Below are 27627 nucleotides of genomic sequence, written 5' to 3' on the forward strand. Positions count from 1 at the left end.
CAACTGAACTGCCTTTATATTTTCCTGAGGCTTTTTTGCAGAGCAGTTTGGATTGTGACAAAAGCTCAACGTTTTTCTGCTGCACTAATAGCCAGTTATACTCCTGACCTACAGCTGTTCACATTGCTCTGTCAGAACAGTAGGCAGCTGCTGGCACTTCACCAACAGGCAAGTCTAAAGTGGGACGCCTGCTAGAGGGGCAGCCAGAAAGGCCTCAGGTTTGTCCCAGGCACTCAGTCAGAAAGCTTGACTTTTAAATTTGCTCAGTGAACCCAGTTTATTCAGGGAGGACACAGCTGCTGTAAAAGAAGCAAGACAGGATCCCTTTGCCTGTGACAGCTGAGATGTGAAGTGATCAGGAGAGGCTGAGAGAGAGGGATTCCTAGGGCGGGAGGCAGGCATGTAAAGCCCAGAAATTCAAAGATCACTCACAGTCCAATTGATCCATTCTATTTTCATGGTAGGGAGCACGGTCTTGTGGTTAGAGCAGGGACTGAGACTCAGGGTTCCAAAGTTCTGTTCCTGTCTAGGCCACTCGTTTGGGGTGTGGCATAGGGCAAATCACTGGGGTCACATTTTTTCATCTTGGGGGAGTGGGGAAGGAGGTTAGATCAGTAGGAGCTGAGCTCCTTTTGCCTGGTAACCATTCTTTGCTGACCTTATGTGTGTCAAACTAGCAGAGTATCTCTGAGCAGGATTTTGATATTAGACTGTCCCCCAGAACAGCCTAGCAATGAACGCATGTTTGGTTGTCAAATGCAGTCCAAAAGGGAGAGCTGAAAACTCTCATACTGTAGAGTTAAACCATTCAACCAGAGTTTCCCATTTTCTGTCCATATAAGGTCTTAATGGCAGGTTCCCTGATGGCCCGATGTAAAATGGGACAGAGTGCAGTAACTCTCACCTTTAATACAAAGGAGCAACCTGGTGAGAGTGCAGGTTTCAGGTTGCAAAGTTTCATCTTGATCTAAATGGCCAGGTTGCTTGGACCAAGCTGAAGCATTGTCTGCTGGCCTAGTTCTCCTTAAAGCCTGCATCTTTGTAACAAAGAGGAAGGGCAGCCTTCAGACCAACCTGCCCAATGGGCTACCCTTGCTTCAAATGAAGTGTCACTGCCAAAGAGTCAGATAGAGAAAAGACCAGGATAAACATGATGGCTCTCTGCCTCATTGGCTGAACGCTAGCCAGATTAAGCATTTCCGCTGAGCCTGCGTAAGAGGCAATGTGGTGTTGTTCACTGCTCCTTTCTGCGGTGTGTCACCAGTTGCTGGTTGTTGCTGAGCGTGCAGTTCCCTGTGTGTTTTGTTTACCCTAAATTTCTGTTGCATGTCCAAGAATGGAAAAAGTGTTTGGGTTACTTTTTTCTCTACTGCATCATGAGGATGATGAAGCAGAGCTACCAATTAACCATTCCTCCTGGCTTTGTCTTACACTTTCCTTCTTGTTCCATTTCCAGGACCGAGCACCACCTGCCAAGAAGATTCCTGTGCAAATCAGGGCATCTGTAATCAGCAATGGGAAGGTTTTACCTGCGACTGTTCCATGACTTCATACTCTGGGAGCCAGTGCAATGACCGTGAGTGCCAGCTTTTCCTGTCTGGGACTTAGTAGGGAGTTGCGAGGTGTGTGTTGCGGGGGCGCAGAAAACAATTAGGTTGGGTACTTCCAGAACACAGCTTTCTCAATAGGAAAGCCAAATCATCTGCTTCATAGAAAGAAACTTAAAGGCCGAATTCCTTGAAGCAATATCCAGTAGATTATTTTCTCTTTGATCTAGTTTTCATGTAATCCTTGCTGAATGTGCACTTCCTGTTTTCATTTTTACAAAGGGATCTAATGACAATGACCACTGAATGTCTGGGTTTACAGAAACCCGGCATAATTACACATGCTGGGTAATAATGAGACTTGTACAAAACTTGGCATGTTTTGGTTCATATAGTTTTGTGTTCAGAGTCTTGTTTTGGGTTTGTTTTCATCTGAATCCCTAAGATAAAGTCCTACCCCCAAATGAGACCGCTGGACATCACTCCGCCCTGAGAATAACAAGGATTCTTGAAGTGCTGGCTTTCTGCCAATATGGAGATTTGGGCTCCCATTACTGAAGTGCTTTGGTTAAAATTGGGATGGGAGATTAAGTGTGGAAGAGCAATGTGATTGTATTCCTCCAAATGTTGAACTTCCTTGCTCAAAGACATTGAGTGTTCTCCCCTCATCAGATCTGCCCTAAGGCCTCTGATTAATAATGAAGTTGAAAAAATTGTGAACTCTGTGTAGATAATTTCCCCTCCTTCAATAGCCTTTGCTGACATCTAAAGGAAGCAGCTGAGTTCTGGACCATCACGTCCAATTTCCTTTATTTTACAAAATACAATGTTTTACTGCAACGGTCCAGAACACAGGAGTAGGTACAGCATTGTGGGCCAGTACTACAATACCTACAGTATTGTGCTGTATTTACTGTAGTGCTCATACTTTTTAAGTAACATTTCTACCCTTGCCCACTGGAACTGTCTGACCAAACCTCTGGGACTGAAATTCTCCCCAAAGAGCGGGTCCTCCAATGTACCTCCCCACCCCCATTCCTCTCATGGGCTGTGAAACTTGGCCTTCCACAAATCAGTGAGAGCAAATTTTGGCCCAGGGTGTCTACCAGTGTTCTGTTTGAAAAGAGATTCACAGTATTGTCTGGGCCAATGGGCAGGTAAGCTCTGATCTTGGGCTGCATAGCAGACACCATCACTATCTCCTTGCCATGCTGACCTCTCTCCCCGTAGTTCTCTTCCACTCTTTCAAAAAATGATCAGTGTAGCTCCCTGTTTGTCACATATGGTCACTAGTCCCCCACTTTTGAGCACTACTCTGTTGTTCAGCTTCAACTTGCTAAGCAAATCATGTTATAAGGCTAGTAGTGTAGAGAAACCCTACTTTGGAATCTGTTAAGCAGCATTTAAGTGAGTGCCTTGGAGAGCTCTAAAGGGATTATTGACATTGTGTTCTTCCTTGTTCCTAATGGGCTTCCGGGCTGCAGAGTGTTGCCGTGCCCTTGTTACACTGTTGCTAATGAATTCAGGCAGGCTCTGAAGTGTCAACAGGCCAGGTTCCTGAGTCTGTAATTAGGCATTCCTTGCCACTTTGAAGCTGGCAGCTGGAAAGCCATGCAGGGCAGTCAGAGAGTAGTTTGATCTGAGTGATGGTGACTCAGATGCAGTGACCAGCTTCCAAATGCCAGCGGGTGCTTGTATGTGCCCTTGCCAGTGAATCGGAAATGCTCGTAGGAGGATGTGTGTCTGAAAAAGAGCTGGGAAGGTAAGTCACACTGACTGCTCCAAAGCAGCAAGAGTCCAGCTGGGATCTGCACAAGGTACGTGTGCCATCTTGTTGTGTTCAAAATCTCTGCCAAGCATTGAGGCTTGAGATGCCTTTTCCTGTCACAGATCACCTCACTTCTGCTACAAACCATGGGTTGCTGCAGTTGGCTCTTGTTCCATGTCTGTTCAACAGGTTTCTTATTACACCTTGTCTGATGCAAACAGAAGTGCTAGTATCGGATTGTCAGAGTGAATTATGCATCATGTGAACTGGATTTAGTGGGGTGGCTGGCAGGAGAAAATAGCCAGCTCTGAAACCTTCCTCTACACAAGCTGTAGCCTTAGTTGCCATTTAAGAATGTGTTAGGAACTGCTGGCTCAAGATGATTTTTTAAACACAGTCTGTTTCTGTTATTTTGGTAGATGCTCATCAAATAAATACATTAGGATCAATTTCTACTCTTGCACTGGTGTAAGTGCATGGCTGCAGTACCCATTTTATACTGAAGACTAATCAGTGGACTTAGATTTATGCCAGTGTGTAAGAAAGCAAAATTTGAGCCAGATGAACTGCTTTCTCATCCCATTTCAATAAATAGCGCACGTGTCCTCGTTGGGATGATTGCACTGGAATAGATTCAGTGCAGCATATTTCAGTAATGCTGTGGGATGGATAAATGGCACAGCTAGTCCATTTAAATGAATCTCTCAGTAGCTGCTTTATCTAGTCCCCAGTAACCAGTAGGTGTAAATTGTAACTTGCTAGCACAAACCTTACAGACTGAAGGAGTCTTCTGTGTTGACCGATGCTCAAGAAGACTTGGTGACATAGTAATCCTCATTTGGAGCAATTAGTCTAATTCAATTCCACAAGTAGGACTTTCTGTACCTTTCTGGAATGGACTTTCTGCTGCTATTGCACTTCTCAGTTTGAGTATAAATGAAAAAAAAAAGATACATTATATAATGCACAAGCTGGTTAGAAAACATTGAATAATTTTAGAATATGGGCTGTAAAAATGTGTAATCAGGCATGATCTAGTGCTACTGTTTTCCTGGTTTCTGCCTTGGATACTGATTTGTACTAAAACTGCAAACAGCGAGAGTGTGTGGGAGAGTCAAAGAAATGTCTAAAGTTCTGGAAATGTGGGTTCAATTCTGCTCCCAGCTGGGACTGCTACTTGTTAATGATGGAGCAATTCTGGTCAATCAGTCCAATCTTTTTGACATGCAACCCAATTTTCTAATGTGAGCAGACTGATAAGGTGGAAGAATCCAGCATTAGGATGCTACAGTTGGCACTTATGGATATTAATCAGGCATTGACGTGCCTACATGTCACATTGAGCATCCAAATGCAGGAATTTTTCATGTGCTGCTAAGGTACTGAATTTCCAAATTAGGACACAATGTCAGTGTAATCGAATAACTCAGATCTGTGGAGCCTCCCAGCCTAGCTAGATTTGTTCAGTACAGACACAAAGGACTTGTCTAAACATACAACGCTTTGTGGGAACAGGGGAGAGCTCTTCCATTAGCATAATAAAACCACCTCGACAAGAGGCAGCAGCTAAGTCAGCAGGAGAAGCTCTTCCATTGACATAGTGCTGTCCACACCAGTGCTTAGGTTGGTGTAATTTATGTAGCTAGGGAGTGATTTATTCACACCCCTGAATAAGTTATGTCAACATAAGTTGTAGTGTAGACAGACATAGCCTAGGTCTTTACTTTAACACTGGACCTTTAATGTATTAATTCCAGGCTCCCAGTAACTTGAGACATACCATCTGCAAAAATTGTTGTCTATAATCTTGGTCATGGAACTATAATGTGCCCCATATCTCTGTAGTCAGACCATCAGATTGTCCTCTATAGTGAAGTCCTATAAAGCTAGGCTTCACAGATCCAGCTAAAGGGAATGCAGTGGGACGAGATGAAACTGGATCTCACAGAGAGCTGCTAGTTACTCTGTGTCTCATGTAGATGGCAAATGTTTTCAGGAGGAGTCACCAGGCTGATTCAGGTGTGTATTAATAGAGGCTCATTGTCTGTAACAGATCGATAGCTAGTGGTGTGGCTAGAGCAGACAGGAGAGTGTGAAGCACCTTTCCAAACAGCTGTCTGGTGGAATGGTTGTTAAGTCTGTCTGTTGGCTATCAAGCAGATTTCTGGTTTTATTTATTTATTTTTTAAAATTATAGTTTGTAATATTGATCCAAGCTGTTAAAACAAGTTTTCCATTCAGTCTGCAGGAAAAAGAAGCAGTCCATGTTTGCTCATCTTTTGTATATCTTCTCTCTCACTTCCCATGTATGCATTGCTACAAACAGAACGATCTTCTTACTCAAACATTGGTGCTAGTAGGTGAGACGTGCTCATTCTGTTGCCTGGGGAAGTAGTAATATGGGACTGTTGTTCTTTTCACAGTAACTGGCAGCATTTTTCATCAAAGGATACTTTCCATGTGATTTATAACCCATGCACTGCTTCTTTGATCTGGTGAATCCCATTAGTGTGTGTGGGGTGGGAGAGACGAGAGAGGGAGGCAGGGTTACTTCCTCCATGCATGTGACTCATTCATATAGTAATGGCTTTGTCATGATCAAGCCCTCCTGGACTCCAGCTCTGTATTTGACGGGGGCTGGTTCATGTTAGTGGAGCTCTCTTGTCCTTCAGCTCAGTTAAAAATGTCAGCGCCAAAATTAGCAGTTTCTGAATAAATCTCAGAACAAAATTTTTGAATTAAGGTCAGAATGTGAGGGGCCTGAGAACAGGGAAGTAGGCGCAGGCCATCTGTGAACATTGTGGCCCTGCCATCTTCCTCTGCACTTTGCTCTTTGTGTTTTTTACACTGAGTGAATTTAGCACTGTTGATAGATGCTAGATTGACAGTTCCGGAGTCCAAAGACCTGTAGAGCAGGTGGACAATGAGCAGTGACAGGACAAACGTCACTCATCCTGCCTAAAGAATATGGTACAACCCTGACCTTCAGTAATGAAATGGAGATTTAGCCTCCATGTGACATTCAGTCTCTGGATTCTCTGCTGAGACTCCCAGCAAGGAGGACAGTTAAAGCAGTAATGATGAGGGCTTTTTATGAAGTGCTCACCTGCCTCAGAGAACGAGACTAAGATCCTTTCCCCTCCTAGCTCATTTAATCTATGCCACCATAGCTATTTTTTGCGGTCAGATTAAAACCTGTGACTCAGAGGCAAGCACTTTTCCCCCCCTCTCAGTGATTGTTGTTGCCAGTGGGCCAATTACCTGGTGTCCAGGCATCGTAACCTCATTGTAACTTCATCTCCATTGGTTCAGCTTGATTTATTTGCAGAAGCTCTTTTGTTGCCCATGTTTAATTATCACCCATTCATCTGTAATGTGGCCAGCTTATTACTTATTGATACTGAGAGCAGTAAGCACTGAGAAGCTGCTGGTATGTCAGAAATAAATCTGCACATGCTTCATTAGTTGTGTGTGGCTAAACTGATTAGCTGTTTAAATAAAGGCAAACACTCTCTCCCCTACCCCCATCCCAGCATGCAGCTATAGCGAAGTCTACCCTACGTGAAGCAAAAGCCACCTCTGATTCAACTCACATGAATCAGGCCTTATTAGAGCAGAGCAGGCATCCTACTCTCTCCTCCGCTCCTCTCACCTTTCTCCTTCCTTCATCTTTTTCATCCCCTCTTTCCTCAGTGCCTTTTTATGTCACCTATAACCAGAACTGCTTGCCTGATCCAGTCAATCAAGCATCCTCACTCTGCTCCTTCCAATTCCGCTCTGCTGTCGGTTGGCCTTCCGATGCTGTTCTCTGCCCCTGTGCCTTACTGACCTCATCCTTCCAAAATAAGAAGAGGCAGGCGGAAGGCGATATAAATGTGGCTGTGTACTCAGCATGCGATATAAATCACATGATCATTACTGGTCATGACCTTTGTTCTTCTTCCCTCGTTTAACTGTTTGCCATCACTTGCTGTGTTATGTTTGGAACTGTACTATCTTCAGGACAGAGATCTGCCTTTCATGCTTTGTAAAGCGCCTTTCGCCTCTCCATTGCTGTAGCATAAATAACGTGTATTTGTTCCAGCACTCAAGTGTTTAAGAAGGTTTTGTTGCCTTTTGGTAAGCAGGGGAGCAAGTTCACCCTGAAATCGCACCTGTAAAGCGTCTCTCTGGGATGCAGGTCAAGAGCTTGTCTGAAAGCGAGTCCAGTTGGCATACTACTCTTGCACCCCTCTGGAATCATCCCTGCGGGTTAGCCATGTTAACACTGTGGTGAATTTGGACCTAAATGTTTTGAGTGAGATTTGTGGTAAGGAGGGAGTTTGGGAGCAGCTGTCCCTGGAATGTTCTTTCCCGCACCTTTGCACTTCTCCCTCAGGTACTCAGGCTGAAAACCATCTCCTTCTTTCCAACAGAGAGCCTGGCAAACTTACTCTTTCCTGCTCCCCCAAATGCAGCTAGCTCTTTAGCACTCGAGTGGGCAATCTAATTACTACTGCATCAGCAGCTTGGCACAGGGAGCTTTTGATAGAAGATCCGCAATCAGTCACTGGTATCCGTGCACACCTGGCTGCTGTCACCACATAAGCTATGGTCCAGTGATGCCACGGAGTTTGATGGGATGGAAAGGAAGAGGGTTTATACAGGTGGCAGTAACAGCAGCTTCTGTAGCAGCCTTTGAACAAGATGCACTAGAAGTTACTTTTTGTCTTCCTGACTTTGTTCTGTGTGTTCTGTGCCATTCTTACAAACCAGTTTTGACAAGCCTCTCCATAGCTTGGCACCCATCATGGGCACTATTTTGCCATGTGACATTTTCTGCGAGTCATTGTTGACATCTTGTGGCTTTTGTTGTGGATAGTTTGATCACAGAAGTTTCATCCCCACTATGAAGCATAAAGACTGGACTCAGAGAGGGTAGATTTCATTGGTGGCCTATCCATGTGTTCTGAGAAGCACTGCTATGACCAGGCATTGCCACAAATTGATGTTGCCACAAAATTGGCATGCTGTGCCCCCCAAACTGCCTACCTCTATTGAAGATGATCTTCAAACCAAAACTCCATTAGCTGTAGAATACAATACTGAAGGCCTTTACAGCCTTTGATATATGAAAGTTTAAAAGGAGCTGTCAATGGATTTACTTTAGACTTTAAACCTACCTGCTTTTTTGCCTTTTAATGACTTGCGTTTTTCCAGCTTACTGGTTCTGGGATACAGAATTGGCAATAGCAGGTTTAAAACTCCCTTCACCCTTCTCCTGGTTCCTGTCACACCGACAGAAAGCAGAAGATCAGAAGTCCAAAGTGCAGTCAATGCATTGTTTGTTGGGGTTAATCAGGCAAGCACGTCCATAGCTCTTCATGCCTGTAGAGCCTTTTTTCTCACTGTCCCAGTTTTCCCTTCCTTAGCAGGCATAATTATACCTGTAGTGCACAGCCCTTGGTCCCATCCCTTACAATTTATGGTGATGTTCTGTTTTGGAGGTTCCTGGGTCTGGGCGCTTCAGTACCACCTCTTTTGTATCCCATAGGAGGGGTAAGGAGTGAGGTTGTGTTTCAGTCAGGGCTAGACATTTCTTTGGCTTTTAGTGTTTCTTATACCTTCTCTTCCCCCTCCTCCCTCCTCTTTGCCCCTGCTGACTGGTTACCTGACCTTATCTCAGGAGAGGAGTTGAGGCAGGACTGTCCTTCAATTATGTGCTCATATATTAAACTCCCACTCTACCCAGCAACACTTTAGCTCTATTTCTTGTCACCCCATCTGCTTGTGGGCAGATTTAACACACAGTGTCTTTGTTCTTTGTTCACACATTATTAAGAATATAAAAATATCAAAAATCAAATGGGCAAACAAGACCCAAAATTCTATCTCAGGCAAATATACAGGCCTGAATACTACACTATCATCACTAACACTCCTAACAGTGGGGATGGATAGATGTGGCTCTAAATAGGTCTGTTCCACCTCTAGCTTTTATGGGCCAGATTCTGTTCATAGTTGCAGCAGTGTAAACGCGGAGTAATGCCACTGATTTCAGTAGAGTTACTTTGGAATTATACTAGTATCACTAAGATGAAAATCTCACTGAATCTGATTGAGACTTTTATCAGATTTTTATGAAGTTCAGTGCTGTACACAAAAGAGAAGATCGCCTTTAAAATCACAGTCCTAATTTGGACAATCTATACCATGAAGTATTTGCAGGGTCCAACATTGTGCCCAGCAGCCATAAGAATGCCAGAGTGCACAGACAGCCTGTGTTAGAATTTTGTCCTTTTGGGAATAGATCTTGAGCTCATAAGTAAGTCCAGGTCTGTGTAAAAGAGAGAGAGATCCAGTCTGTTTTTTTCTCCCCTTTTTTATGATGAAAGTTCTTGACAGGAAAAACCTAAGGCAGAGGGAAATGAAAGGTCCTGAAGGAGATTCTTGTTCATTATCCAAGCTGCCTAATGCGCTAATTATTGCCTGTCATTGGAAGATGGCTGCCTACTGATCTCCAGTGGAGCTTAGCTGTACATGGAGACATATCTGTAACATTATAGGCTTGTTACCCAGAAGCTGGTATAATAGGCTCAGCTGTGGAACACTGGGGATTAGATACAAAATCTTAATTACAGTTATCAGACTAATGATCCCCAAGGGGCAGATTGAGGTTGGCTGTGTGGGTACCTGTGAAGTGGGCTGTGGAGGGGGGAGGGCTTTTGGATGGATTTGATTGTCTGGAGGTGTTTCACTGCTTAGAGACAACTGTGCCTTGAGAAAAATTGGGACTGGAGAGTGGGACTTCCAGTAACCCATGTAAAGATTCTCTACAGCATGGAGAACTTCCCCCATGGACCAAACACTGAAGAGAGAGCTCCTTTCTTTGTCCTTTCAGCTCATCGGCAATAAGGCAAGAATGAAATGACTGAAAATAGCTGTCTGCAGCAGAGAACTGTTAACAGAAACACAGCTTTGTTCGTGGGTATGTGAAGTAGCTGACCCTGTACTTTACTGAGCCATAGGTTGATTATAGATCATCTGCCAGCTTTTAGGTGTGAATCCTTGTGAACCCCTCTAATGCTCTGCATTGAAGATGAGCTGCATAACATTGCGGGTCATGAGACATATCTAGTACTTTGACAAATGTGTACCTGCAGTGCTATCCCATAACTATCTGGGATTAGGCGCACTCCAGTATTGGAACTTTGGGGGTGCAGAACTGAGACCTGAAGCAGTGAATAGCTCCTTCCATGAGAGAGCAAAGGGTAACTAAGTGAGAGTGAGTTTTTACTGGGCCTTCTTAGCAACAACAATTTCCAGTATGGGAATAATTGCTGATTTGGTTTAGTTGAGGAGCTCTCCTAGGTCTTGTAGCCAAACCCCAGAACTAAAATAACTTTTTATTTGACTTGAGTGTTAATAATACACCTGCCAAACACAAACTGTTTCTTTCTGTTAAAGAAACACTGTCTGGCCTGTCATCTTAAAAGAAACATGGTCAGAGTTCTCCTCCTCCTCTCCTGCCTTTGCTTTGAAACTTAATTGCATAGCTTGGCCACTACAAAGCTGGTGTCAAGTTTGCTGGCTTCCCTTAACTATCTGTCATAGCTTCCCTCTCACCCTCAAATTACAGTAAATGACCTTCTGCCTGCTACATCTCTGCCCTGCTGATCTCAGGCAAATGATGAAGATGGATGGCAGATATCACAGGCCATCAATCATGCAGTTTGTAGGTCCCGAAGAAGCATCTATGTCTTTAAAAGTTCAGCTGCCACTGATTTCCCCATAGGGGAGGGGAAGACCACTCAATGCTGCAGAGGGATCTATCACTGTGCTTTTGTTTTGTTTTTTTAAATATCTGAGGCTTCAGTAGTCAGATTTCTTCCACCTAGGATGCAGACTGTACTCCCTGATGAGTATTTGTGGTTCAGGAGTGAGTTTAGGAATCTAAACCAGGGAGAGCACCCAATGGAGCTTTGAGAACTCTTATGCTGAAATCAACAGATTATTTTCTCTGCTTAGTTTTGGTCACGATGCTCTAGTGGGTTATCTGGGGGATTGAACCCAGGGCCTCTGGATCTAAAACCATGAATTTACACTGCTTTTGAGCTAAAGTTCTGAGAGCTAGTGTTTGACAGGCAGTGTCAGCTCCATAAACCTCTGTAGGCAGTCCAGCTATTTGATGGTGGATGAGGGATAAGGACCACGCACTGTTATTGTGGGTTATATTTCCAATCCTATAACTTTTCAATGCAGAAAATCTACACAAGCACCTAGTCAATGCATGAAGGCTAATGCTAATAATAGTACTGTATGCTTAAAGAGAGCTTCTGTTTTTCAAATAGAAACTACTTTGCTGTGTATTCAACACACTCCATCCCACAGCTAGATAGTCTCTTGCTTGGTGAATTCCCGACAATACTTCAATACTTCTGTGGGGTTACAAGGGCCTTCATAATGAGAGGTGAGATCTCCCCATGCTTCCCATTGTTTAACCCCAGCTCATGGTAGGAGTTTGTACTGGGGATAGTGAATTACGTATAATGTATGCAAATCAGCAGTCTCTCTCTCTCTTTTCTCCTGCCCTTTGCAAGAGTATGTTCACTCTGTGTGCTGTCAACATCAAAACCTGGACCAGTACGTTCAGACCAGCATAATGTGGTGGTGTGTGAGGGTGAAGGTTTATGTTGTTCAGCTCATGCCTGCTCAGGGCCATACTTAAGCATACACGGCTGCATAAGGCACCCAAAACTTTGGGGCACCACCAGTACAGCGGGTAAGAGCTGGTCGGCTCCCACACATCAAGTGCGTCCTGCAGTCCCCTTAGGTAGGGGCTGTATTCACAGAGCCAAATGCGCTGGTGCGGCTCACTCTGCATGAGGGAGAGGGTACAGGGGTCTCTGCAGGGAGCTGTGATTCTTTGCTGCCGTGAGGTGGGCCAGGTGGCTTGGTATCCTTTGCTGCCTCCCCTCTCCTCTACCAGGCTGCAAGCCTAGGCTGCCACAGCGTCTGCTGAGTACGAAGCTCAGTGTGTGTCAGTGATGGAGGGGAGGTTCTTCTGGGGATCTGCGGGCATCAGTTTAATAATATTGCATAGGGCCCCCTAAATCCAAAGGATGGCCCTGTGCCCGCTCATTAGAAATGCATCTCATATAAACTCTTATAAAGTGCAAGAATGTTCAGATGTATCTGGGGAAATGCCCTAACAGAGACATCCACCAGGCTCTGAAGTAGCTTCTGCAGGGAAGTGCTTTGGAAGACCCATTGCTCAGTTCGTTTAAAGTAGAGTGGACATAGCACCAGGAACACATTGAGGCCCTAGCCTTGAAGCCAATTTCTGGGGCTCAGGCTGAAATAAAAACCATCTCAGATCTTCATGCCAGAACTTATAGATGGCCGTCGAACCTTTCTGTGGGTAGAGAAAGTTTGTTGGACTCCTACACAGTGTTTGGGATGCAGCAGAATGAGTCAGATTCATTTCCATGTATAACACCAGCACAAGGGCCTATGCTTAAGCCTTTAGCAGGAGTTTTACTTGGTGCATCGCACCTTCTACAATGGGGTAAGTTTCAACCCAAAAACCAGTGCCTGAGAGAACACCAAGCTAGTCATTCAAAACGACCTCTGCTAGTGGCAGGAAGTTCACATTTCTGTCCAGGTAGTTTGAGAGGGAAGGAATGAACCAAGTGATGTCTGGCACTCAGTAACGCTTCATCCAGCGACACTTCTAGTGCTGATAGCCGATACTGTGGAGGGTGACAGTGTACCTCTGGGGTTTCTCTCCAGCTCTCCGAAGGGCCCTTTTTCTTTTGGGACCAGGAAGATGAAAATTCCCGGGGCTGATTCAACTTGGAGGACCGCTTGAAGTTTGACAAGATTATGCTTTTGAGGCCTGGTGATGGTGCTCATCATAACTACAGTAGGTTAAGGTCTGCAACAAGAGGGTGCCCACAGCTGCAATAGGACTGATGGCAAGTAACATTCATTGCAGATGGTTCTCTGCCCACGCGTCTCTATTTATGTAAAGGCCCCCAGTGTTTATGTTAATGGTGATGAGTTTGAGAGATAAAAATAGGGAGTTGTTTGTTCATTCGTTCTTTATAGATCTGCAACGAACATTATTTTTAATAAAGCACAAATTCAACAGAGATTTGTTAGAAGAGGGGGCTACTGAAAAGCCAAGCAGCAGCTGTCTCAAGTGCTGAGGTGCTTGGTCTCCTCACTCCCACTAGATGGTGCTGTGGTCCTGCAGGTTGTCCACATGTGCATCGCTGGACTTCCCAGGTCCTTGGTGAATAGTTGAAAGGAGTAAACTGAAATGAAATTAGAATCTATTTCTCTCCGGCTGCCTTTTTCTCCTCTCCAAATTAATCCCACAAAGAGATTTTCCGAAATCACCTCAGGCAGTGTACAGCCTTCGGCAGTTTCCATTTTCCTTCCTTGCTTAGCCAACTCTGTGGCTTTGCCATCACTTATGAGGGCTTACAGAACCCACAGGAGGCTTCTCTGAGATGTTGCATTTTGAGAACTGCTGTATTAAACAGAAAATCAGAACAGTGTAGGCACCTCTTCAGGTGTATGTATGTTTTTGTGTTGTGGGGGTCTGTCTAGCCACACAAATTGACTTTTTTTTCTTTTCCCAAAGAATTTTAGTGGTGACGAAGGTGCAGCCATAGGGACAAAATCCTCCAACCATAGAGCAGGTAAAGCACAATCACTGGCAGTTCTGAGTTTCCCCAACGCACAGCCACTTCCCTGGGAAAATTCCTGTTAAACAGTTTTCAACGGGATCCAGTTTGCAACTAGGTTTTGGAAGAGAGAAACACTGGTTTCCTGCAGCTACTGACTTTCCAGTAGAAATAAACAGAGATTGATCCTTAGAAGCCAACCCAGAGATACAATGTAGTCTACTGGAATTTCCACTTGGGCTGCTACCATTGTGTGTCACCCTCACAGAGAGGGACAACTTCTGTGGGTAAAAGAGAATTGATTGTCTATGGTCCATTCAGTACTTGACCTTGCCACTGAGATGATTGATAACAGAACCAATGAGTGCCACTGAGGAGGCCTGGCCACCTGTTTTCTAGGAACTAGATGGACAGCACCAACTCATTTCACAGAAGAGTCTTGTGGCTGGATTCAAGCTGGTCATTTAGAGGTGAAAGACCAGATCCCATTTCAGATCCCCCGAGATAACATCCCAGTGATAGCTGTAGATGTTTCCTCTTTACTACAGGCACACTTGGTATCATCACAAAGGTACCTCTCATTTCCTGATACTTCGGTAGCAAATAATTTTTCTGCACCTCTTCTACTGCTCCCGTTCTCAGCATTTCCAAAGTGTTTGTCCTTCTGCTCTCCTATCTTTCTGCTGCCACCAATCTGCTATCTTACTTGTCTTCCCTTCCACCCTCCAGGGGCCCCATAATGGGGGAAAAAACACAAATCCTTACCTGCGTAAGTGGGGGTTGAAAGGGTTTTTTTGGTTTTGGTTTTGGTTTTTTTAACTCTTTAGAGCCTGATCCTGGCAGGTGGCGGAGCACCCACAACGCCCAGCAAAGTCAATAGCAGCAGATCTCAGCACCTCTTGGGATAAGACTCCTGATTTCCTTCTCACTGCTGATGTGGTTTGTGTTTTGTCTGCAGTTTGCTCAGTTTGGACAGTGAAACTGGATTTGCTGTTTAAACTTCCTGTTTATGGTTTGGCCTTCTGGTTCTTGCACTGTAGCGTGATGCTGTAAGATTTGGGTTTGCAGCATTCAGGAGAGAGGAGGAGTTGTTGCAGTGCAAGTGAAGTCATTGTCCTGTCAGATTTTCTTCAGCCTTCACATTCCATGTACCTGAAACTTCGGGCCTTAAACTCGATCGTATTTCTTTAAATAACAACGGTTTCCATCATTGTTGCAAAGGTTATTCACTTAGTTCAGGGCTCGTTTGGACCTGACCTCCTGAATCTACAGTTTTCTACCAGGCAGCCGTTAATCCGATGGGCTGTGCTGTAAATAACCATGGTAAATGCTCTGTAATGCAGCTTCTCTAGGGCAAGAGGAGTTTTCCATCTCAGAGCCTTTAGCAAGCTTTTGAAGTCACCGCTAATTACTTTATGAGAAAACACAAATCTCTTCCTGACCCTCACTCCCTACCCCAGAACTGAGGCTTAAAACCAACAGCTCTGTTTTAAAAGACACTCCAATCTGCTCGGACAGGTGTTTTTCCTTCATTTGGAGGCTGTTCCCTGGGTGATTTCTCTGTGGATCCCACACCTCTGCTGAAGTGTGAACTTGGCAGCACTGTAGTGTGCTAGTGATAAACCAGGGCTGAGTGGTATTGTTGTGGGGTTTATCTGTATGTCCCAGAGCACCTTGCACGTGGATATCTTATGCCTATTTTAGTACAACATCTGCAAATTAAGGCTTAGTGTTTGGGATTTTAGTATCTGTGGATAGTTAGATAACAACGTGAGAGTGTTTCCTGATTATGCAGGGGCATTCTTTAGGTCCACAAAGGGTGTGGTTCTTGCCACATTAACCTCTGCTCGCTATTGTACTGAAATATCTAATGATTATCAAGTAGAGATTGGGCTGAGTCACAGAATGCACAACTAGATCAGGATGTGCCCCGAGAGTTTGAGTGGGTTTTGGTTATGGCATTCCAGTTCTGATCCATCTCTTGGAGCAGGATCCAAGCCTTGAGATGAGGGCCAGGATCTAGGTGAGAACTTCTCCTCCAAGTTTGAGGACGTTTTGGATCTGGTGCTCTGGTTCGGATCCACATGGCACCCGACCCAGTAAACTCTCTGCATTCTGCACTCAGTGTAAACATCAGCCTGGGGATGTGTCATCTGACTGACCGGCAGCTGCAGCTGGGTCTGGCTTTTGCCCTGGCTCATTCTGTTAGTACTGCCCTAATGCAAATTTCCTTTCTCCATCCACTTCTCTGCCACCTGGACTTGGGGGCTGCCATTTCAAGGGGCGGGGGAAAGGCCTCTCATCTTCTAGATGTGCCTATGTCTGATGGCAGCCCAGGGCCTGCGGAGAGCAGCAGCTGTGAGCTGACACAACTCACAGTTAAACAGCGGGAGGGCACATCAGAGCAGAAGGAATTGAATTCTCCAGGGATCGAGTCTTTAAACTATTACATATTGAGCAAAGTTTCCGTGGCGCCTTGCTTGTTCGCTCGTTTGTTTGTAGTTTTTGCTTTGTTTGTTTGTTTTAACAGAGCTCTGAGTCCCCTCTGGCACTTGCTGCTGGCGCCATGCTGCGTCTTTTCAATCGTAAGAGCTGCCAAGTGTAGCAGGCAATGAGTCTGCTTTGTCAAGGAGAGCTTCTGTTTAAAACTGCACTGATGTGATGAAGGGACTCGGATGGCTCAGGGAATTAGCAATGGAGCCATCTGCTGCTTCAGATCTGGCCCAGGCCAGTAGCTAACCATTGTGATCAGCTGATGGCTAATAGGTAGCTTCTGTGGGGAATGTGTTTGTGGGGCTGGGGAAAAGTTTCAAGCCAGTTACTGGCAAGGCCAGCTTTAGGAAGTGCGGGGCCCAATTCGAACAGTTTCGATGGGGCCCTGGCAGGGAAGACAAAAAAAAAAAAAAAAAACCGCTTTAAAAAAACACGTGGGGCTTGTACTCACCGGGCGGTGCTCTGAGTCTTCGGCGGCACTTCGGTGGGGGTCCTTCACTTGCTCCAGATCTTCGGCGGCACTGAAGGACGTGCCGCCGAAGACCCAGAACAAGCGAAGGACCCATCGCAGAAGTGCTGCTGAAGACTCGGAGCGCCACCAGCTGAGTTAAAATTAAAAAGGCACCTCTAGCTAGGGAAGAGATTCTCACTGGGCGCGGGGCCCGATTTGGGGGAATTGGTGGAATTGGCCTAAAGCCGGCCCTGGTTACTAGGGCCAGGTTTCTCCATCAAAACAAATCCTGTGTTTGGCTCTAATTGGGATTCACAGTATCTAAGGGGATTGGACTAGATGATCTCCTGAAGTCTCTTCCAACCCTGATATTCTAGATATCGGAGCAGAGAGGCCAAAGGCTGAGAGCACCATGGAGTCTGTGTGTCTCGTAAGCACACAGTGCTAAATGAATGATGGAAAAAATGTGCTCACCTATATTGGTTCAAAGCCAATATTGATCCAAGCATATTCCTGATTCTTTGGATTTTGCTTCCCACATACTTGAGTGCTTGAGCTTTACGAAGGTGAATCCTCTCAAAAGGCAAATGTCAAGCTTGAATGTTCACTGAACACACATTTCACATTGTAAGTCTGACTGTAGCAGTATCCATTTGTGCTACCAGCTGGGAGGTCCTCCAGCCCAGGAAACAGAAGTCGTGCTAGTAACTAGCACAGTGCAAACTCTGAATGTTCACTGTGATGTGCTGTGGCGCAATAATTATTCCTTGAATAAATGTGTGAATAACTGCCGCTAATGACTACATCTGTGCATACTGTGCTCTGTTCACAGGCCAAAGAATAGTAATAATACCGAACTTTTATATCATTCTTTTTATCCTTAGATCTCAACACACTCTACAAAAGAAGTCAATATTATTATCCTCATTTTACAGATAGGGAAACAGGCACTGAGAGGGCGAGGAACTTGTTCATGATCACCAGTCGGTCTGTGGCAGAGCTGAAATAGAACCAGAGTCCCAGTCCAGTGCCACTAGGCTGCCTCCCAGCCAGTCCCAAAAGGAATTATCTGTTGAATGAATTTTGTTATGAATTACTCTCACACTTCTAACAGACTGATATCCAGGTCAGAGCTGAGGCACACTGATTCGGCATTTTTCATTGTCTCTCTTCTCTGCATCAATAGAGGACAACACAGTGCCTTTCAAGTGTATGAAATACTTTTCCCATAAACGTACTGAGCAGATGCATGGGAACATTTCCTGAGCAGGGCTCCTGCTCTGCCCTGGGTGGGAGTGATGGGGAGCCATGGGGGACTTTTCATAGTCTAATGCAATTGCCTCATTAGCTTTCTCATTCTTTCCATCACTCTGTCCAAAGGCTCAGTTAAGGTGCACTGGCTTCTCCTCTGTGATCATGGACATCTCTGGGGGTGGCAGGTATCGATGTCTTGTAAATTATTTCAAATTGGGGATGGGAGGCAGGGTTAATATTCCCTGCATTATTTTGGCTTCTACATTCCCATGTATTGAGGAGATTCCTGGTAGAACTGTCACGATAAGATGTTAAAGCAGGAGCAGGAAACTTTCATCGCCAGCCAGCCAAGGATGCTGAAGGATCTCAAAAGCTGTGAAGATTAAGATAATACTGAGTCCTGCCATAGGTGCAGGGGACTGGACTAGATGACCTCTCAAGGTCCCTTCCAGTCCTATGATTCTATCACCCAGCAAAATCAGCTTGATGAGTAGGGGTGTGAGGAGGCCACATGGATCTGTAAAGGGAGAGGCATCCTCTGTCTAAGCTGATGTGGACAAGGAATTGGGGGCTTCTCTTAATAGGGGACTGGTACTGCCACCGTCTGGTGGGTTTAAAGTACATTGGCAACAGCACAGAAAGAGACAATGCTCAGAAAACTCAACCAACAGAAGCCCAGCAGTAGAGTTTGCTCTATACCGCTACTTTAGGCCTATCCCTTCTGGTGCTGAAGGCAGTTATAGGATGTGGATTCTCTTTCCCTCCTTTCTACTGCTGCAGTAATTATCTGGCATTAGGCTGCAGTCAATCAGAACTCAAATCTTCCAGGGCTGTCAGTCCCCATCTTTCTCCCCAGTCATATAAGATATGTATTCTTCTCTGGGAAGCGAATGAGGTACAGAGTGACACTCCCAGGAGTTTATTCCATGAGAGCAATATCAGACCAGGGGTAGCCTGGTTCAGTGTTAGGACTTCATGTCACAGTGACAGAACCTCTGGCTTGATGTTACTGGGGGCTTTTCTGGTTTAGGTGAGGAGAGAGATTTATCAGGTGCTCAGACACTATGGTAGTGAATACTCTCCAAATGCATAGCTTAGATTACACTACTTGGCTGCCCAGGGCAATCTCTGAAGGCATGATAACCTACTGGGTAGCACCAAATGGTCAGGCTTTTACTATGTCCTAGGCACATTGTTTCTGCTCACCTACACTTCCTTTCAACCTGTCAAGCATCCTACATTGAATAGATGACACCTGTAGTTTAGTGTGATGACTGCTAGTGATCTAACATTACTCTTAACCACCTTTACACCTCCTCTTCAGGCAGATGCAGCAAGATCTCCTTGTAGGTGCATGGCTGGGATCTAGCCGGAGGGAAGTTCTCCACGATGAGCCCCTAGCAGTGATCTCCCACCCCATGAGCTTCTTTAGATGCCACTGCTGCTCGTCCTTTTGGGTCCCTCCTGCTCCTGTTGAGGGAGGGATGCCCTGAGGCCAATCAGCTGGAGAGCATTTGCTGTGATGTTTGGTTAATGTGATAGATGCTTCCCTCTCTGCCTTCTCACTGCTTGGAGCCAAGATGCAGAAATGTGAGTTAAAAGGTGATTAATCTTCCCTAATGGGACTGTGAGCTGCGAACAGGATCTCGCCCACCGCGTCTTCATTAGCCCTGACCAGAGCCTGCATTACCTCAGATTAGGTAATTGGTCATTTATAATACAGGAGTGAGGAGGAGAAGAGCCTTTGGAACAAGTGTCAACTGCATTAAGGGCATTAAAAAAAATCCCCATTGCCCAAGAACGGTGGGAGGAGGCATTCAGTCAGGCGTGCAGTTAGATACATCACACTGCTAGACGCTTCAACTAATGGTGAGCCGGGTCTGCGCTGTCATCTGGGGAAGTTGATTGTGCATTAGCTATTGGGTATGATCTCTCCATACACTGTGCTGTAGGGACATTGTCCAGGGCTGGGGACTCTTCTGGGAGGCTCGCCACACTCACCCAGTGGGAAGATGCCTGTCCCTTTGAATCGTTCATGGTGTCTTTTGGTTTGCTGGAGGCATTCTAAAGGAACAGAGAGGATTCTGTCCTGAAAGGGAAAACTTTCTCACCTGGGCCCACATCAGTCCAGCGGCCAGTGTAGCTCCTTGCAAGTGGATCAGGTTTCATATTCCCTTATCTGACCCCTGGTTTGCTGAAGGGAAGCCTCTGTCAGGGTCCCTAAGAACTAGGGTGGTATTTGAGATCTCTTTGCTAGTCTCAGCCTAGGAAGAGCCTCTCTAATGTCACCAAATTCATGTTCATGAAATCTTCAGAGGATTTTTTCCTGATGAGATTTCAGCCAGACCATATTATGTGATGGGAGAATCCTTGGCAATGAGCCTCTGGCCCAAGCATCTTCTGGAGGACAAGGGGGAGGCTTGGTTCTCCAGAGGGCTTGATATGGAGAACTCATTTACGACATGGATGTGCATCCTCAAGGAGAGCATGTTGACCAAGCCTGGAAATTGGAGAGGGTTTCTGAACGTGTGGAATGGCACAGACAGGATGTTTGATGGGGAGTTCTGGGAGGCAGACCAAATGGAGTGGCAGAGGATGAGGTAGAACCAGAAGTCTTTTTTTAAAGAAGTATTGGGTGGGGTTTGGGAGTTTTGTTTTTGGGAGGATTTAGGTGCTGAGTGGTTGACAGGAGCTGAACCTAACAGCCAGACTTGACTCAGTTAGCACCAAGCAGATGAGAGCTAAGGGGAGCTAATTCAGAGGTTTTACAGAAGCAAAGATATTCTTTGTCCAGAAAGGCTGAAAATAAAGTGCTGATTTGTAGACTGAAACTTTGTGGTGAGAGCAGGGGGCTGGAAGCCAGGGTTCTGTTCCTAGCTCTATCCCTCCCTCACCTCTGGCAGAATAGGTCATTTGGCCAGTGTCTCTGAAGAATGGGTGGTCTGAATGCCTACCTAATTTGAACTAACTCTAAAGGTGAAGATTTGGGTTGGGGGGGAGGAATTTGTGGTGGGGAACCTTAAATTCCTGCAGCTAGAATATATTTTTAACTAACATCAAGGGTTCCTAGTGCGTATGCATGGGTGCTCAGTTTATATTTTTACAAATCTAGATAAAGCATGCTTAATCCATATGCACAGTTGTGTTATATTTTTGAAGCACTGTGCAGACACCAAAACTCTCTCACTCTCTGGGAGGCAGGTCAGTGTCACAGTACAGCTGGGGAAACTGAAGCACGAGGGATGACGCCACTGCCCAGGCATTGATATACACAGGGAGTCGGTGGCAGAGCTGGGACTGGAACTCAAGAGCTCCTGTCTCCTAGCTATGAACTAAATCTGCTGGACCACACTACCTTACCAGGTCAATAATTTATGAGGCTTAATGTTCTTAAAGTGCCTGAAGTTCCTTTGCAGATGAAAGGAGCACTAAGTATTATTGGTTTTGGAGCAGATTGGTGGCTTGGATTGGTAGCTTTGCATGGTGGCTGGAAGAGCAGCTGGTGGGGTGGGAGACTGTGAGACACTTAGACCTTTTCCCTAGGGTAATACCAAGGAATTTACTATAAATGGGGGAGGTTGCAGACACTAAAAAAACAAAGCCTTTGCCCCAAAAAGCTGACATAGTGCCTAGTGTAGAGTTGGTGCAGTATCTCTGTGATAATCTGTTGAAGGTCTTGGACTGTTTTTCCCACTACACTTTGCCCTCAGACTCTGCTCTCAAAACATTCTTAAGCATCCAGACTGGGCATTATGCAGTGGCGTAGAAGGGGCCTGCCTGAGGTTTCTATAGATCCATCCTGCTCTTCATGGGACAATCCCATTTCCAGTTGCAGGACATTTTAGATGGTCCCAAAGTACCTTTCAGGGTTGATATTGATGTGAAGTTGCTTGGAATGTATCCCCCAATGGCAAGGTCTAAAGGATAGCACAGCCCTGTATAGGAATATTAAAAATAGATAGGGCCACCTGTGTGGTTCTGTTGCACTTCTCAGCCTGCATGGAAACTGTCTGCTTTCTTTCTGTTCTCAAATTCCAGGTGGATTTGCAAGCTGGGAAGGTCACACTTTTGCAAACCCCTGTGGGCCTGCAGCTGATCTCCTTGTAGCCTAACTGCACTGCATTTTAGCTGATGCAGCTCAGATGTGCCATGAAATCCTTATCCTATCATCCATGCTTAGCTGCTCATTGTGGGCTTTCTCCCTGCTTTATATGTGGATGCTAAGTAGGAAAATGAGGAGACCATATGGTCTAACAGTGTGAGCAGGTGTCTTTCCCAACTGCTCTGACACAACAAAGTCCGCGCGCTATATAGTCCATGCTCACCTGCTTCCTGGGTTTTGGCTTTGTTGACAATAATAAAACAGCAATTCACCTGAACCCTTCTTTCCAGGTTTGGCTGCTCCTAAGGTCCCTCTCTCAGGAGCTGTCATCCTTCACCTTTCAGTGGAGCCCAATCAAAGCTCCTCTGCATGCAGTTGTTCATGGAGGAAGGTCTCAGAAATTTTCTCAACTACACTTTTGATACATTGTCAGCACCTTCCATAGAGTAGGGTGAAGTTCAACATGCCTTGGCACTTGCTATCCCTTGGAAGTGTAAGTCATGACTTTTTGGAGCTTACTGCTGCTACGGAGGAAGGTTGCTCTTGAGATTCAGGCATAGAACTGGAGTTGGGAGATTTTAGCTTTTATTCCTGAATCTGCCACAGATTTTCCCGATACATTTACCAGTCTAGTCTATATAGGTTTTGATACCATGCTGATCAGTGTAGTATCTGAGCACCTTCTAGCAGTGCATTAAGCAACATGATGACGCATTTGTCACATGTTTTGTTCTTTCATGCTCTTTCCAGAGAGAGAAGCACGTGGAGTGGAGTTTCTTGTTGAGTGGTGAGTTTTGGGGTTTGTTTTTTTTTTTTGGTTAGTTAAATACATCTGTTGCTATGTGTTTATATTATAGAAGGCAGGGTCAAATAAATGCACCTTGCACATGGAGTGGAGAGAGGTGAGGCTTACAATAGTCATTAGCTCCTGGGAGAGTTCATTCCCCAGTCTTGGAGCACTGCTGGAAGAGATTCTGTTTCCCACACAGACAAGCTTTACTCTTACTGCTGAGAGTCCCATTATACCAGAGAGTGATGTTGTCGAACTCAGTCTTCATCCCAGAGCTTAAATATTAATTTTTTTAGGTATCCTGGGCCCAGGCCATGGAGCAGTTTGAAGATAAGGACTGAGACCTTGAATATGATTCAAAATTCTCTAAGAAGCCAGTGCAGAGAGTGGAGGACAGGTTTGATGTGCTCATGGTAGCCTGCGTTGCAAAGGAGATACGTTGCAGCATTTATTACTAGTTGACGTTTCCTAAATACTGAAGGTTTCACAGCTGGGTATATCACATTGCTATAGTCCAGCTGAGAGGTGATGAGGGCGTGAAGAATTCTGATGGCCTCAGTTTCCTGATCTGAAAAATGGGGAGTTGAGGCTAAATTAATGAATGTTCCTAAGGCTTGGGGACCCTTAGCTTGAAGACACTGTAGAAGAAAAAAGTGTGACAGTTTTATTCACGAGAGCATTCACATTTTTTTAGTTTCCTCTGAAACTAGTGCTTTTGGGGTGGAGTGAGTGTTTTTTTCTCAGGTTTACTGCAGGGCTTCATCCAGACCTCGTAGTCACTTGGTACAAAGATTTGAAAGTGTTTTTGTCTTAATGTATTATTCTTCTGAGCTTAAAAAAAAAAAAAGTTTTGTTTCTCTAAAGAAGGGAGTCAGAGAGACAAATGTCACTAACTGGTGGCTGGAGGGGAGATGGTCCAGTGGTTAGGGCACTAACTTACGGCTTAGGAGACCTGGGTTCAATTCCTTTCTCCACTGTAGACAAGTCACTTAGGTTTTGTCTACACCACCAGTCTTGTTGGCCAGGGATTTGAAAAAACACCCCCGACCAACAAAAGTTTCACTAACAAAAGTGCCCATGTGGACAGTGCTATGTTGGCAGGAGACGCCGTACCGCCAACATGGCTAATGCCACCCATTGGGGTGGTTTAATTATACCAGTGGGAGAGTACTTTCCTGCTGGCGTAGAGCAGCTACATGGGAGACCTTGCAGCAGTGCAGCTGCAGTAGTACAGCTGTGCTGCTCTAAGGTCCGTAGTGTAGACACAGCCTTAGTCTTTCTGTGCCTCCGGTCCCCACCTGTAAAATGAAGATAATGGCACTTCCCTGTGTCATTGGATATTGTGAGGATAAATACATTAAAGATTCCAAGGTGTGCAGATAATACAGCGATGGTGCTGCCACTTACTGAGGACCCTCCCTCTGTGCTCCCTCTTCAGGATCCCATTATGAGTTCTACACAATCTCCCTGATGATTAAATAACACCTTCCACTTAATGATTGCAAACAGTTCCACACAAACCTTAATGTCAAATGCATTGCACTACAGCCCCAGAGTTTGCACACATCTCTGGTTCTTCTGCCATTCACACAGAGCTCTTCTGCCAGTCTCTGTTCCTCCCAGGCTTGCCACTCATAGCCATTTCTTTGTGGAGCTCAGCATTCTGGCTCTAGCTTGCTTCTCCTACCAGAGTCTCCCCTGTTCTGAGGAGAAGGCTGTCTGTATACTGCCCTCCTCCAGAGAGCACATCCCCACTGCCTGAAAGAGAGGGGAGCACTGCACTACACTACAGAACTCCTGGTCCCAGGCCCTGGGACAGGGCTCTGGGTTTTTCTCCCCATCCAACTACTAACTTCCCCGGACCACTTCCTCTCATCCCACTACCAGACCATTTCCCGGGCCTTTTTTAGCATCAGCTTCCAGGAACAATGTTTTCTGGCCCCATCTACTCTTAGAGGGCCAATATACCTTGTTACAGGGACCATGCAAGAACCTGAGATAGATAACTGAGCAATTCAACTAGAATTCTCCTGTGGAAATATGGGCTCTGTCATTGAGTGACATAGTCTGAGACTCCTCCAGCAGTGAGTTATTCCATATGCCTCTTGCAATTCAGAGGCAAAAGTGTGTCTTTAAAATAACACAGGGTATAGCATTGTCGGTGAAAGGCTATGGAGTCTTTCACAGGTCGGATGGAATGTAATTGATTGTAGTCAATGACTAAATAGTGCTTAGTAGCCTGTATGCAATTAATCAGGGTCTCCATCTGATTCGTAGGCTAGTGCTGTCTGTAGTGCGCTCTCACATGCACAAATCCCCAATTCCAGTGGCCCTGTTTGTCCCCTTTGTGTTGGCAAGCTCATCAGAAAGTGAGGATTGACTGGGCATTGGAGACTAAGCTCCCCTCTCACCCTGCAAGGGAACCCAGTGAGGGATGGGGATCGGGATGGGGATGGTGTTGGGGAAGCTTGCCCTGCCATTGCCTGACCATACCTGCTCTCTAGAGAGAGGGCTTCAGTCTCCAGGGCTGTCAGTCCACCTGTGCTGCTGAGAACGTTTGTTCAGGGCTGAGGGGGATGCTGAGCCAGGAAGCTAGATGCTGTAACCTTATTTTGGTCCTGGCCTGACTTCAGAGTGCAGACAGTGAGCCATGTTATTCATCTGCCACTTCATTAGAAAAGGGGAAGTCTCTTCAAGGAGCCTCATCTGTTGAGTAGATAGAGTGGATCCTAACAAAAAGGATGACAGATTAGGAGCTGTCTGGTAGCTAATGTACTGTTTACTGCAGTATAAATGACTACAGTTTGCAGAATGAGAGATGAGGAGAATCAGCACATGGTATGAGCTTGCATGATTCCCAGGGTCCCACACTGGCACATTTTTAAGAGGTTCAAGAAATCTGAGGGGGATTTTGCAGGGGGTGACTGAATGAAAGGAGTGTTGCTTGATTGCCTTGTCTTCCCTCCCTAGTCTACCAAAATGGAGCTACCACAGGTGCCAACTTTGCAATTCTTGGAGTGCTTAGAAACTGCCCTGCAGGGGGGATTCTGTTAAACACTGTGACCCTGGAAAAAAAGACATCCTTGATCTTGCATTGTATGTGGATTTTAAGGATCCAGGACTGTAAGGAGTAGTGTCCCACCCTGACAACTACAAGGAATAAAAAAACTATTATTTTGTATGTATGAATTTTGAGTAATATGAGCCACTTGCAGAGCCGTGCATGTGGATCTGGCATCTTTAAAAGGGGGGCCCTATCAATTGAGTTTACATCACTTGCTCGCTCTCTCTGTGTGGGGGGGTGGGGTGGGGTGGGGTGGGAGGTGTGTAGATACACACACACCACTTAGTGTATATAAATGTGTGTATGTATAAATGAAATATAGAGGGGAGGGGAAGAGAGAAGAAAGCTTCATAGGAAAGGATAAGTGAATTAATCAGGTTTTTTAAGTATGTAAACCTCTCCCTAGTACTCTTGGAAACCCAAAAGGCAACTAAATGATCCCACCAACACCCTCCCTTCCTTTAATGTACTTCACACCTCATTTACAGAGTTCCCTTTTAACTACAGTTGTGAGACTAAGTTAACAGTGTTTCTCAAACTTTTGTACTGATGACCACTTTAACATAGCAAGCCTCTGAGTGTGACCCCTCTTTAGCAATTAAAAACACTTTTAAACGTATTTAACACCATTATTAATGCTGGAGGCAAAGCAGGATTTGGGATGGAGGCTGACAGCTCACGACCCCACATGTAATAACCTCATGACCCCCTGAGGGGTCCCAACCCCCAGTTTGAGAACCCCTGAGTTAACTGAGTAGTTTTCTCCATCCTAGACTTGGCCCATGAGTTCCAGGAATTGAAACTGATCAGTCCAGTTTTGCTGCCCCCATGGAGTGAAATGCAAAGCGCAAACAAACATCATCAGTGAGGAAAAGTCACTTAGATTTTTAGTTGATTAATTTTTAAATACCCTTATGTTGGTATCAGTGCTGTAGGAAATGACTTAAAATATAATTTTACTGCTGGCTGCTTCCCTTTAACAAGCTCTTTAGTATCATTTAGTTCTTTTTGAGTGGGTTGGAATGTGATTTCTTTTCTCTTGATGTAAAAAGCCATATGATGCTTTGAGGCTTCCTGTACGAAGAAAAGCTGGTAGTCAACAGCAGTGTCATGCCTTGACAGGAGTTAGAATGAGAAGCGCAGTGCCGTGCAATGTCTGTTTCTAGTTGTTCTGCAGTTTCCTGCCCTTAAGAGATGATATTCCCAAATCTCCTGGCATAGCCAAAGGGTGGGATTTTCTTATAAACACAAGGGCCCCTGATTCTTCCTTGCCATGGACCTTACATGGTCATTTATATGTGCCTGAAGTGAACTTTCAAACACTACCAAATAAGAGCAGGTGCCTTTTACACCCATGCTACGCAGCTGGGGAATGACTACACAGATGCAAGGCAACAGAGAAAGAGGCTCCACGTGGCTTTCTGTGGTGTGTGATCATGCTTTGATAATCATGTGTTTCTGTAGCACTTTTCATTGCAAAGTGCT

General features: G+C 45.3%; 1 protein-coding gene across 25 annotated transcripts in view; it reads left to right on the forward strand.

The window, feature by feature from the left end:
- Positions 1-27627, forward strand: part of NRXN3 (neurexin 3) — a 1481114-nt gene that overhangs the window by 699505 nt on the left and 753982 nt on the right. For all 25 annotated transcript variants that reach the window (XR_007774426.1, XR_007774427.1, XM_050953172.1 and 22 more), the window contains one exon: positions 1457-1576. Coding sequence is in view for 23 of the 25 variants with exons in the window: in XM_050953172.1 (XP_050809129.1) it covers positions 1457-1576 (120 nt within the window). In the remaining 2 variants the exon portion in view is untranslated. The remainder of the gene's footprint in view (positions 1-1456; positions 1577-27627) is intronic.

Source organism: Gopherus flavomarginatus, chromosome 5 (assembly GCF_025201925.1).
Source record: "Gopherus flavomarginatus isolate rGopFla2 chromosome 5, rGopFla2.mat.asm, whole genome shotgun sequence".
In the NCBI taxonomy this organism is placed as follows: Eukaryota; Metazoa; Chordata; order Testudines; family Testudinidae; genus Gopherus; species Gopherus flavomarginatus.